The following is a 14,048-nucleotide window of genomic DNA, read 5'->3' on the forward strand; positions in this document are numbered from 1 at the left end:
ATATTGTGAAATGATGAGTCATTCATGAACACCTGCCAATTCTTGTTTAGAATTCCTTTTATCTTATTACTATGAAGGCTGTAATTTGTTATAAATTAATTTCTAAATTTCCTACTATTATTGTTCGATTCCTCATCTAAAATGGCCAAATCTGTTGATTCATTCTGGTGGTTATTTGATCTAAATAATGATGGTTCAATAGGTGTAGACTCTGTTACTGTATAATTGTTGTAATATAGTAATGGTTTATAACCTAAGTCTTCACGTTTTGTTACCACCTCGGCCATCACATTAGCCACTAAATAATCAGGGTATCCTCTATTTAGAAACATATTAGACAAATGTTTACATTCAGAAATAAAATCTTCCCATACGCTAACCATCCTTGCAGCTCTCACAAACTAGCCTTTAATTACAGCCTTCTTCTGCGAAAATGGATGACAACTACTATAATGCAATAATGTGTTACTATATGTTTTCTTGCGAAATATTTCAGATTTGTAAGTATTTTTATCCTGGTCCTTTTTTAGTAACACGTCTAAATATGAAATAATCTTTTCATCGTAAGTTGCAGTGAATTTTAAAAATTGTGTGGTGTTATTTATGTAATTTAAAAATTCATCAATCAATTCTTTATTCCCTTTCCAGATTATAAAAATATCATCTAAAAACCGTAAATACAATTTACAATACTTAAAATATTTAGAACAAAAAACATTTTCAAGTTCCCACATACACATTACTGTATTAGCATACAAACCGCCACATGGAGATCCCATTGCTACACCCTCTTTTTGTAAATAGATATTATTATTGAAATAGATGTAATTGTTTTTCAGAATTATATCCAGTAATTGATCATGTAAATTAATAATGTTTTGTCTAACACCCTTTTCAGATAAATAACTATTGAACCAAGTGATACCTTCATTGTGTGGAATTGTAGAATAAAGGTCTTTGACGTCAATAGCAACTAAAATGTCCTTTTTATCATAGTCAGTATCGTTCATAATTGTTAAAAAATGCCAAGAATCCTTCAATAGGTGTTTTTCTGACTGTATATATTTCTTTAAATTTTTATCTTTAAATTTAGCTATGGGATATGTAATAGACCCCTGTGCATCTACTATGGGTCTAAAATGCGTTTTTTCAACACTTTTATGAAGTTTAGGAGCTCCAAAAAAGACAGGCGTCCTTGGGTGATCTATATTCAAGTAATTAAATTCATCTGTAGTAAGGTCCCCATCAATAAATAAGTCATATATAATGCCCTTAATTCGTCTATATGCAATATATGCAATATTCTTTTCATAATAACGACCCCTCCACGCTCCCCTCTGCCCCTGAAATCTCCCCCTCGTGTAGGAGCCACGACTGTTGGGTTGATTTTGCTGTCCCAAAATAGTCTGTTGATTTATCTGTTGACGTTGCTGAAGTCTCTCTGATCTTCGTAATGGGGAAAGGAACCCTCCCCTAAAAAATCGATGTTTTCATCGCAAAATTCATCAATAGTTGTGGTTGTATCAAAATGTATTTTGCTGCTGTTGTTAGTTTTTGCAAAACTAGCTTGATTACTATATACTATTTATGCTTTTAACAGTATTAAAACATATTTATAAAAAACACAGTAATTTTACTCATACATTTAGTTTTCAACCGTATACACATACATATATATAAACACATATAATTTTGAGTATAGGTGGTGTTATATATAAAGTATTGATTCTCTATTATGACTATCAGGTCCCCTTTATCAATATATATATATTTTTCACATCTTTTATTTTCTATTTTTTATTTTTTTAGTTCTTAATAATAATCAGTTTTGGTAGACTGTTCATGCGAACATATGTATATACATACACTTGTTTTATATAAAACGAATGTACATGCGTATATGCACACATACTTATGCATAGACATAAATATGTGAACTACTATAGAAATTTATGTACAACTTAATTGATGAACACAACCATAGTTCATTGTTGTACTGAATATAATACTTAATACAAGATGTATTTTATCATGTAACTCATTGAATTTAGACAGCGTAAGCCATCTTTGTCAAAAAACTTTAATTGCCAAGAAAACAAAAGGTCTGTAAAAAAATGTGTGTATAAATGAACTTATAATATTTTTGTGAACACACGGTTTTACATCTTATATCTTATATGTTACATTCCATGGTTTCATATGGTTTCACTAAAAGTATCATAAAGAAAAAACTGGCTTTTTGAAGGATGATTAATGCTAGCGTTGTACACCTTAAAAGTGAATAGGAGAAGGCACGTTAATTTAACAATTAATTAATTAGAGACGTAACTTAATTTGTATAATTAATACGTTACGTCTATATAATCAGCAGGAAATGAATTTGTAAATGTTTGAAAAAGTTTGGCAGTGGCCAAACAAAAGCGCTTACGTACTTTTGTTTTATCTTTTATAACTGTTAATAAACTGTCGGAAGTTATTTCAACATTGGTGGATTATTCTCTGAGTTTCCAGCCCCATTGTGCTTTTTGTGGACTTTTTTGGAGTTTATTTTGGAGATTTTTTCATTTTTTCACTGTGAGGATGGTGTTGTTTTGGTGATGCAAAGTGTTGTTTTTGTGCCAAATGTACCTTTTGGAATTGTGGCCAAAAAGTTTAACCTTGGCCTCATCAGACCATAACACATTTTCCCACTGCTTTTGAGAGACTTAATGTGTTGTTTTGCAAATTTTAGCCAGGCCTGGGTGTTTTTTTGTGTAAGAAAAGGCTTCCATCTCGTAACCCTACCCCACAGCACAGACATATGGAGAATACGGGAGATTGTTGTCACATGTAGTACACAACCAGAACTTGCCAGAAATTCCTGCAGCTCCTTCAGTGTTGATGTAGGTCTCTTGGCAGCCTCCCTGACCAGTTTTTGTCAGGTCTATATTAGAACATTGAAGTTTCAGAACTTCAAATGTTCTAATATCGACCTGTATTCAGCAAACGCTGAAAACAGTGAACATACAGAACAGCAAATTTTTTTCCTAGGGAAAAAATTTGCTGTTCCAAAACACACACACACACACACACACACACACACAACACAAGCACACCAAACAAACAGCAATCCACACACATACACATAAAATCTTACATCAGACCCTACACTAAACTACATACACCACTATCTACCCACTTACCTTAACCCTAACCCTAAGGTCCATCACTATCGCACACGCACTTCACCCACGCCCTAACCCTAACTCACCTATCCTGCCCTAACCCTCATGTCCACACAATCGCTCACTTACCTGAACCTGACCCATAACTTTCCACCGCAGTGCTGAAAATAGCGAAGCGACAGGAACAGGCAACTGAATTCTTTCCCTCGGAAAGAATTCGATTTTCTGTCACTTCGCTATTTTCAGCTTTCACTGAATAGGGGTCGATATTAGAACATTCGAAGTTCTGAAACTTAGATGTTCTAATATAGACCCCATTTTGTCTTGTCTTTTCATCAATTTTGGAGGGACGTCCAGTTCTTTGCAAAGTCACTGTTGTCCCATATTTTCTCCACTTTTTGATGACTGTCTTCACTGTGTTCCATGGTATATCCAATGCTGTGGAATTTTTTTTGTACCCTTCTCCTGACTGATACATTTCAACAATGAGATCCCTTTGGTGCTTTGTAAGTTCTCTGCGAAGCATGGCTTTTGCTGAAGCAGGCAACAGTAAATGTCAGGAAAATCCTACTAGGACAGCTGAACTTTATTTGGGGTTATTCAGAGTCTCTTTAATTGGTGGCAGTTATGCAACCAGCCTATTGTCCGTTTTTTATTTTTTTATATTTTTCCCCCTAACAGATTTGCTTGTTTTTTAATTGAATTGTACAGGTTATAGGTCACACTAAAGGTGGGAAAAGTTTTGAAATGTGGTCTAATTTTTTATATCTCAAAAACCTGACATTTTAACTGGGATGTGTAAACTTTTTATATCACTGTATATCTTTATTTACAGGAAAATGAGGGGACATGGGCAAATAATATAAATGTTGTTATTCCATTATGCAGAACATCTCTAAGAAGTAAATTTGTAATGCAAATAATTCATACATTATGAAAGCAACTCATTATCTAGTTAAAGATAATGTCAGGATGTTCCCTAATTTTGTCAGTTTTGAATCTAATTTTGACCATTGGATGAGTAAGTGTGTTTACAATGCTGTATTCAACAAGGCAGTATTCATAGACAGCCATTGGGCCTGAACACCATAAAGCTTATAAGAAATAGATTCAGACTAGAATTGTGTAACAGATCCTGATTTCTGCCTGTTGAAGAGTATTTTATCAAATGTTGTTTGTGCATTCTTAGCTGTTAATGTTGGAGCCACTCTGTTTTGCTGTTGGCTATGTAGTAGCTAAACTGAATTGCATAGAATAAGAGCATCTAACAGTATGCTTTTTCCTGCTTTTCAGATGTACAACTTCACAAATTTTGCCATGTCCTTGAATGAACTTCACAAGGAAATGGAGAGTGTGTTACCTTCAACTGATTGTAGGTTACGACCAGATATAAGAGCCATGGAAAATGGAGACATAGGTATGATCAAAATGTAATGAATCTTTAAATGTCAGAAGTGTGGATGAACATAGATTGTTAACCAGATATGTATCATTAAAAATATACATGCTTTCCCTGTTTATAAAATGATAGAATGCTCTGTGCAGTAGTTTAAGATATGATAAAATTCTTCTGTCAGTTATTCATACTGTTATCAGTTCACGGAGTAGTGGCCAGTTTGTTAGCACTTTTGCCAGTTTGCAGCCAGATAATTACTTAATATCTTCCACGTTTTCAGTATATTCTTATCATTATTTTCCTTATTCTTAAGTGTCCACATCCCTGATCTTCATACATAGTACTACTATAAAGAGAAGAAGACAGATAGTCCTTGTAGTGTGTGTTATGATACAGAAATATGCTAGTTTGCAAGTCCACTGTCAAGGATGTACAAATTTTGTTATGTGCCAAGATATAAATGGTTCTTAATTATGGCCAAGGATAAGGAGCGGTGTACCTAGAAATGTGGAAACTTTTTTTTTCAAAAATTCAAGGCCATTTGGCTTATCCAAGCTGTATGTCATACCCACAGCATTGTGACATAATTTTTTTGAGCTGTCATTTTTGTGCTACAGTTCCTTTCCACTGATCTTTCCTTACACTAGTTTCATTTTCTCTAATTCTTTCACCATCTTTGCTTCCACCACATTTGATTGAAGGCTTTCTCATGTAGCCATCATCCACACACTATATGGTATAAACCTCATGGTCTTACTTTATGATGTGTACCAGAACAAGATATTTTAGCAGGTGCAACACTCCCTGCCCTTTTATATGTCTGTTCAAATTTATCACATCTTTACATTAATTCAGCATATTGACTTTTATGTACCTGGATTACATAATATTTATTCCAGTTGTTAATTCATTTTTGCTGCTCAGTCTGTCAGGTTGTCAAACAAACCAACACTTTCAAGCAAAGACTGTAAACCTTCTAGACTTTGATGCATAGTTGGGAGTGATATGTATATCCCCCATTGTTTCTTTGTGAATTGCGTATCCCGTCTCTCTTCCCAATCCTCTCATCGATTTTTATAGTTATCATGCAATATTTTATATGGTTTACTAATTATTCCTTTTTTAACAGAAGCTTCTGTTGTAGATTCTACTAAAAACTCTGCCAGTACTGGTCTTTCACTTAGGATCCCCGTAGTTCTTTCTCTTTGCCTATACTCTATTAATCCTTGATAAGAAAGGCAATGTATAGCCTGCAGTGTAACTAAATTCTTGGTCTCTTCCAACTCTGTTACCTTACCCTTTCTAATTATTTGCTTGGTTCCTTTCCCAGTTTTCTCCAGTAAATTCCACCCCCGTCTTGCCTATCAGAATCTCCTTTCTCCACTCCCATATTAGCTTAGTTCTTAGAGTACTTTCTGCTCTTTGAGAATATAATATTATGTATGATTATTGTTATTCTCCTTAAGGACCTGTCTCCAAAATCCCATTCTCTCCTTGTTTCTTGAGCTTCCCATCTGTTTTGTCATCATCCCTTTCCGTTTTGAATTATAGCTTTCTGTTTTTGCTATGTATAGGAGCCTTAACTGTGTAGCTCTGAAATATGCCTTCAAATCAGATAACTGCAAACCACCTTGTTCTGTTGGAAGGATCAGCCTGTTGGAAAGATCAGCTTATCCCACTTGACTCTTACCGTCTTCTCCTCCTAGATCAAATCATTCAACTCTTTATTAATTGCTATCCACAACTTATCTGTTTTTTTTTTTAAACAAGAAACAGCTTTATTAAATTATCAGTTATGACATAGGCAATCCTACATTTATATAAATGCAAACAAACCATATTGACACAATCCCAGTTGCAAGCATTTTACATCACAAACCATATTGACAAAATTGTAGTTGCAAACATTATACATCACTTATAATCTACTCAATCATTGTCAAACAGATGTTACATAGCTCATTCAAGTCCTGTCTTCTTTTAAACATCATTCCTCCCTTATATATGTTATTCCCAGAATTACCATTTTTTTCCTATGTAATTTGCTCCTACCCTTTTCTGAAGATCCCAATTCCAGTTGTTTTCTCTCTCTTACCATATTTACTACTTCTAGTACAGTTGGCCTAGACTTTGATTTCCATTTTCTAATAATTGCTTTTTTGTCAGCCACTACAATTAGACTCAGCAAGGCTTTACTCTGGCTAGGTAATTCTAATTCTGTATCATTTCTCAGAAAAATCATTTCCCTGGTTACATCAATTTGCTAACCCAGCATCTCTGAGTGGTCTGCAAAGAATCTTTAAAATCTGCCAATGCATTACACTCCCAGAAAATATTTTCCCAATTACCTCTTTTTTCCCCATCACACCTCCAATATTTGCTATCTTCCTGAAGAACAATTCTCCTGAGTGTACTTGGGGTATAAAATATATATGTAAACATTTTCAAGTAAAAATGTAAATCTTCTGGATTTTGTTGCATATTTGGGAGACATGCATATATATCCCCTTTGTATCTTTGTGAATTGCTTATCCAGTTTCTCTTCCCAGTCCTTTCTAACATCCTCTCGTTGATTCTTGCTGTTTTCATTTAATATTTTATATGCTGTGCTAATTATTATATTTTTAATGGCAGCTTCTAGTCTTTAATTAGGACCCCCCCAATTTATTTCTCTTTGCCTGTACTCATATCAGTTCTTGATAGGGAAGGCAGTCTGTAACCTGCTGTCCAAATAAATTCTTGGCATCTTCCCATTCTGTTAGCTTTCCCTCTCTAGTTATTGGCTCTCAATGCCCTGGTTACTGTGCTAGTTTTCTGCTATAAAGTGTAGCCCTTCTTGCCTATTGTCTGTATCCCTAATTGCAGTCATCCCTATAGGCGGAATCTCCTGTTGCCATTCCCACGTTGGCTTAGTTTTTAGAATACTTTCTGCTGCTTTTTGAATTTAATATTCTGTGTGATTATTGTTATTCTCCTTAAAGGTCTGCATCCAAAACCCCAGTCTCTCCTTTTTTTTTCTTGAGCTTCTCCGCTGTTTCTTCGTCTTCCCTTTCCACTTCAGATTACAGTTTTCTACTTGTCCTATGTAAAGGAGCCTTAACTGTCTTGCTCTGAAATACCTCTTCAAATCAGGTATTCCCAGTCCACCTTGTTCTATTGGAATAATCAGCTTATCCCATTTGACTCTTAGCATCATCCCCTCCAAGATAAAATCCTTCAGCCCTTTATTAATTGCTATCCACAATTTCTCCTGTGGTTGATAAAAATATAAACTCACACTGCTGTTCGGTTACAATAAAGGCTGTCCTCCACCTGATAAATTCCAAGGTACGAGTGAAACCGTAAAAATAGTGAAAAAGTTTAATAACTCATAAAACCATTACAACAACCAAAAAAACAGATTAAGCGCGCTTTCATCTCATAGCCCGAGACTTCATCAGAATCATCTGGTTTTATGAGTTATTAAACTTTTTCACTATTTTTATGGTTTCGCTCGTTCCTTGGAATTTATCAGGTGGAAGACAGCCTTTATTGTAACCGAACAGCAGTGTGAGTTTATGTTATTGGTCGTTTCTGCAGTTGCTGCACTTTTTTGGGTTGTTGATAAAAATATGCCTGAAATGTGCATAAAACTAAAGGGACTAAAATCATTTTAACTGCTTTGTTCATCTGCCACAGTTTTGTTAAAATCATTTTCTTCTGCTGATAGGCTTGCATCTTTACTATTAAGATTGCTTTCTCATACCCAGGTTTGGAGCACACGCAATGTACCTTTCAGTTAACAACTCCTGCTGTGAAATACTAGACCAGTTGCTTATTTGTGCTTTCATATAATTAATACAGTCTGTTCTTTCCAGCTTCTCTTGTACTGCTAAAAATCTCAGGTGTTCCCTATGTGCTTTGTCCTCTAATTCTGTTATTTTTTGAAACATCTCTTCTTGAGCAGTCTCATTCAGCTAGCCTTTTCTTCATTTCGACCTTTGATTTTTGTAATTTTACCACCTCATCTGAATGTTGTTGTAGCTTTCGGCTTTTCCCGGTTAGGGGTCGACACAGCGGAACCCCGGTCCGCTAATGATTGGCAGTAGATTTTTACGTACCGAGTTGCCAGCCCTGACGTACAACCTTCAACAAAGGTACGCCCATTCATGCATGTCTCTCCACACAGAAGACGCTCTAGCTGAGAATCGAATGGGACAGCGTCTTACTGTGAGGCGACAACGCTACCGCAGCACCACCACCGCAGTGTTACCACCTCATCTGAATATCTGTTTAAAACATCTTCCATTTTTTCCAGCCTTTTGTTGATTGAGTTGATGTACTCCATCGGTGTTTCTTTTATTTTAATGAGGTCTGTGTGCAGTTGGCTTGTACTTTTCTGTAGGTTACTGGAAATCATGTCTGGAGCTTGCACTGCTTTTTGCTAACAGCTGCAGTGCTTTTTCCAGTCACTGTTTTTTTTCCTTAACTTTTGTAGCTGATTTTCTTTCAGGTCCTCTGTATTTCATTTTTACTGGCATCCAGGCAGTGCACATTCCTAGCCAGTTACTGAAATTTACCCAGAAACATAAAAGTCTAATGGTCTTCTCTGCTGAATTTCTGTTTTCACACTGGGAGAGCTGGAATTAAGCTGTTACTCTTTGTGCAGCCATCTTGGAAGTACTCTGCTACAAATCCAACTTCTACTCTGGTTAATAAAAATATGCCTGACCTGTATATAAAACTAAAGGGACTAATAACATTTTCACTGCTTGTACTTTGTTATCCATATCCATAAAACAGAGCTTCCAGTTTCTCATGTTTTTGTATTATCTTTTGTTTTGTCTGCTCCCACATTTCCTTAGCTGCCATAACAAAATATTTTTAATCCATACTCCTAAGTAGCCCATTTTATCATGTCCCCATAATATGGGTAATGATGAACCAGTTCATATGTGGGTACATAGCTTACAGCTGTTTCATTTGTTTTGTTTTCATTAATTTTGTATCCTGAAAAGTGTAGCAACTGAATGTTCCCCAACACTGAAATGCCCTTTTCTGGTTTTGTCAGGGGTAAAGTAATATCATCTGCAAATACAGCCCACTTTTATTGACTAACATACCAATTATATCCCTGAATTCCTGTCCCTCTTATTTTCTGTATCAGTGGTTCTAAATTTAACTCAAATATCAAAGGGTAAAGAGGACACCTCTGCTTGGTTCCTCTTTTCAGACAGAACGTATCCCACTTTGTCACCTCCGATCCCTTAATATCCTATTCATCAACATTGTAATTTTATCAGGGAATGCAAATGCTTCCATTGTCCTGCTCATAAAGTTCCAGCTTACTCTGTTGAATGCTTTCTCTGCATCAAGATCAACCAACAACAGTGGTATTTTTCTTACATTCTGCTTTCCTCTGGATCATCATTATTCTATTAATGTTGTCAAATGTTTGCCTCTCCTCCATAAAACCACATTGATCTGTATCTATCAGTTTTGGCATCATCTTTGCCATTCTTTTAACCTTCATAGACATAAGTCTTTAAAATCATGGTTTTGAATTGAAGTGGGCCTTTATGAAACTGGATCTGATGGGTCTTTCCCATCTTTAGGCTTTGCAGCCACCACCACTTTCTTCCAGGATGTTGGTGCTTCTCCTCCTTTTAAAATACTGTTAATCAAAATCTCCCAGATCTTTATCAGTTTTCTTCCTCCTAGCTTCCAAACATGCACAAGAATTCCATCTCTTCCTGGGGACTTTCCTGTAGATTGGCTATACATTACCATTTTTATCTCATCTCCTACTATCTTAACTGTTAGTAATCAGGCCTCATCTACCTTTAACCTTGGCATATTTAATTCTTTTGTAAACATTTCCATATTATCTACTTTATGCAGATGTCCATACAATTTTCACCAGTTTTGCTTTTTGTGCTCGAATTAACCCATCCCATTTGGTTAGACATTGGCCTTCCCCATCCCATGGTTGATAATTATATACTGCCCATAATGAGAATAACTAGGATCATACCATAGATAATTTGAGGGGACACATGTATGGGCTAAAGCATTTAGTAGCTGCCTTTGCCCATTAGTAGTTTTGAAGGTAGTCCTGGGATAAATTTTCTGTTTACCATCCACACATCCAAGTTACTGTTGAATATGGTTTGGAATGAACTTTGTTTTATGTAAATGAGAGTCTGTTCCAGAGCGAGATGTACCTTACCCTCCAAAGCATTCTGTTGATGTTGCAGAAGAGATTTAGATCCATGTACCTTTCCCTCCAAAGCATTGTGTTGTTGCAGAAGAGATTTAAATCCTTAGATCGAGTATTTCGGATGCCATTTGACATATTGATGTGCATTAAGTCCATGAGTACCAGGTCGGAGGATGCCTTGTATACCTGATACTGGTTACCTCTTAGCAGTCTGTAAGATACTGAACATAGTGACATGGCTTTGCGTTGGTCCATGTACAACATGTTGTTTAGGTCTTGTATCCTCTTAGCAAGGTATCTATGTGAGCTTTCCAGTTGCTGCATGTATCTGGGCAGATACGTGCCAAAGCAGGCATTATACTCAGTGATTGGATTATTGAGGAATGAATAAAGGGGATAATAGCATCCCTAAATCTAGAAACAATGCCTTTGTTTATAAATTGTGTAGTATAGAAGTACTTTCTTACAACAATGGACACTATTGGTCAAAAATTAGGTCACTGTCCATATAAGTTCCCAAATTGTGTACAGCTGGGTCAGCTGTTAGGGGTGTATTTGTCATTGCGGTAATTCCCTGGGGTAGATGACTTTCAAAAAGATACAGTAATGCATTTTTAGCATTTAGTTTCATTCAATGATTTTGGCACCAGTTATTTACTGGGGGCAAACCTTCCTGCCAGATGCTAAGTCATTTGAGGATTCATTGACTGCTCCTAGCTTGCATAAAACTACAAACTTAGCTAGAGCTGTTTGGTGTTAGCTTTTACTTCAGAAAGTTAGATGGCAAGCAGGAGAGGTCCTAACACACAACTCTGAGGGACTCGACTGGTGACTTGTCTCTTTGTGGTGGTAAATTCCTCTATTTTTATTTCCTGCATCCTATCAGCCATTTGTCAATCCATCAGGTGACATAAGAATGTATTCCCATTTTTTTTTTTTAGCATTTCTTCTATGCCTGAGTGGGAAATGTTGTCAAACGCTTTGGCTGTGTTGAGGTATGCAGTATGTACCATTTTGCCTTCATCCATTGTTTTGGTGACCTTTTCAAAAAAGTCCACCAGATAAGTAAGCATGAAGTGACCTTGACAAATCCAAACTGAGACAGGTCCAGTGTTTGGAAGTTCCATGTGTCCTGATTGATTAGTTCTATGATAAGTCTTTCCATGGCTTTGCATACTAGACTATCAAACCTTTGGGTCTGTAATTGCCTTGGTATGTGGAAGGTCCTCTCTTATGCAGGAGATTGACTATAGCTGCTCTCCATTCGTTTGGCACAAAACTTATATGGATACTGAGATTGTGTTTTTAGAGGTGTGGGCTAAGTCACATTTCATGCTATTTAAGATGTATATGTTGATATTGTCAGGACACCCTTTGATGCAGTGTTAGTAGCTTTTTTACCACTCTTAGGACTTGCTGTAGTGGGATAGCTGGAGGTGAGGCAGTTTCAGGTATTCCTTGAAGGAAAGATGGTGAGGGAAGAGGAGTATAGTTAGAGATAAATGTATTGGGCAGTAGGTTCACTATTATCTTCATTCTCAGTGTGAGTAACATTAGTCACAGTCAGCTTAGTGCAGTACTAGATTGTCTTTTGAGATTAAGAACATTAAGGATAAAAAGGCCTTGTGATTGTCTTTAGCTTGGGTCATTATTTTAATCTCAAACTTGTCTTTGGTGGATTTTATTAAGCTCCTGAATTGTTTATTTCAGTGACAAGGGTTCTAACATTCTTGGAATTACTGTTCTTACTTTTTGGTCAAAATTATTTTCATTCTATTGTGAAGCTTCTTGATATTATGGTTTCACCATGTCAGTTGTTTCGGGTTTGTCTTGCCCTTATTCATACAGGGTACAGCTGCATCTATGAAGCTGTTTACATGCTGATATAGTGTGGTGGTGTACATTTCCATGTACTCAGTGGTGTTAACTGGGTCCAGAGTTTGTTGTGGGAATGGGGGCCTTTGCTCCATTTTCTGCAAACTCTCTTTTAGCCATTTAGAAATAGATTGTGTCAGATTGCTTTATTTCCATATCTTCCGCCATTTGGGAAGTTAAAACACCACCTTGGAGTGCAGTTCTTGGATTGAGACATATATTATCCTGAACAGCTACTTCAGTCTCGTACAATGGTAGTAACTGTTTCAGATATAGCATTATGTAGTTCTATTGTCTGTTTCACTAAGTTGTACTGCCATCCTGTCACTCTTTCTTTTTTCCCTTCAGCTGATAAAATGCTTGCCATTCAGGGTTAAGTTTCCAATTACATCTCTTATTTCAGCTATTCCTGTGGCTTTGTTCCTTGTTATACTAGTGTTGGAGTTTGAACATATGTTCTTTTCTTAGTGGAAGATGACTGAGTGGGTAAGCTGGGGGTACCCTCCAACAGCTGCTGCTGTATCTTTTTCCTTCAGTGCAACTTCTCTTCACTGTGAATCCTTCATTTTACTTTCTGTCCTGATGAACAGTGCCAGTACAAGTGGAGCCTGTTTCAGTTCCACTAGAGCATCTTGCAGAACCTTCAGTCACACCAGCACCATTTTTCTGGTGAGTTGAGTGTCCATGTGTGAATTCTGTTCAACTGCTAGAGCATTTAGTGTTTAACTTTTGGTAATAATTAAAAACAATTGGTGTACTTCAAGGTTTTGATCACTCACTTATTCAGCAAGCCTTACATATCAAACCCTTCCCCATATATGAGAGAGAGAGTTAGTAGGCTTTATTCATCAAATTAGCAGTGCTATAGGAAATACCTCTTGCTATAACTGCCAGTGTGCCCTTGCAGTTCCAGTTCTTTCTTTTAATTTTTCACAGCATGAAAGAGCACCTTTGAATTAACTAGCCAGCTTTGGACAGTTTTGTTTTCTTCAAACAGTACTATTCTAAAAGTAAGGCTTCTGTTACGTGATTGTTGCCAGTGAGGTAAATATAGCATTGGATCTTTTAATGTATGTGCATTCAGAAAACTACCTGTCATGATTGCCATGTTCTATGCCTGTGATGCTTAGGGCCCTGATCATTGGTCAGGTTCATGTTTTTTGTATGTCTTTCACCATTATTGCCTTACCAATGTTTTATATATATATATATATATATATATATATATATATATATATATATATATATATATATATATATATTTCTCTATGAATGTCTTCAGTGGAAGTAAATGACGATTCTGTTAATAATAAGAAAAAATAAAGATCACTATAAGTGATACCACAGTGGACAATTTTTCCTCAAAAACAGTGTCCACTTAGCATCATCAAAACAAAGTATGTCTTTGGCCAGT

The 14,048-nt window shown here is 36.1% G+C and overlaps 1 protein-coding gene across 1 annotated transcript in view; it reads left to right on the forward strand.

Moving 5' to 3' along the window:
- Nucleotides 1–14,048, forward strand: part of OSBPL1A (oxysterol binding protein like 1A) — a gene marked incomplete in the record, with an annotated part of 2,690,541 nt that overhangs the window by 2,451,138 nt on the left and 225,355 nt on the right. Inside the window, 1 exon segment of the mRNA XM_044065352.1 lies at nucleotides 4,458–4,581. Within this exon segment, the coding sequence (XP_043921287.1) occupies nucleotides 4,458–4,581 (124 nt within the window).

The sequence above is a fragment of the Protopterus annectens genome, chromosome 3.part0 (assembly GCF_019279795.1).
Source record: "Protopterus annectens isolate FY-2018-M chromosome 3.part0, PAN1.0, whole genome shotgun sequence".
NCBI classification, from domain to species: domain Eukaryota; kingdom Metazoa; phylum Chordata; order Ceratodontiformes; family Protopteridae; genus Protopterus; species Protopterus annectens.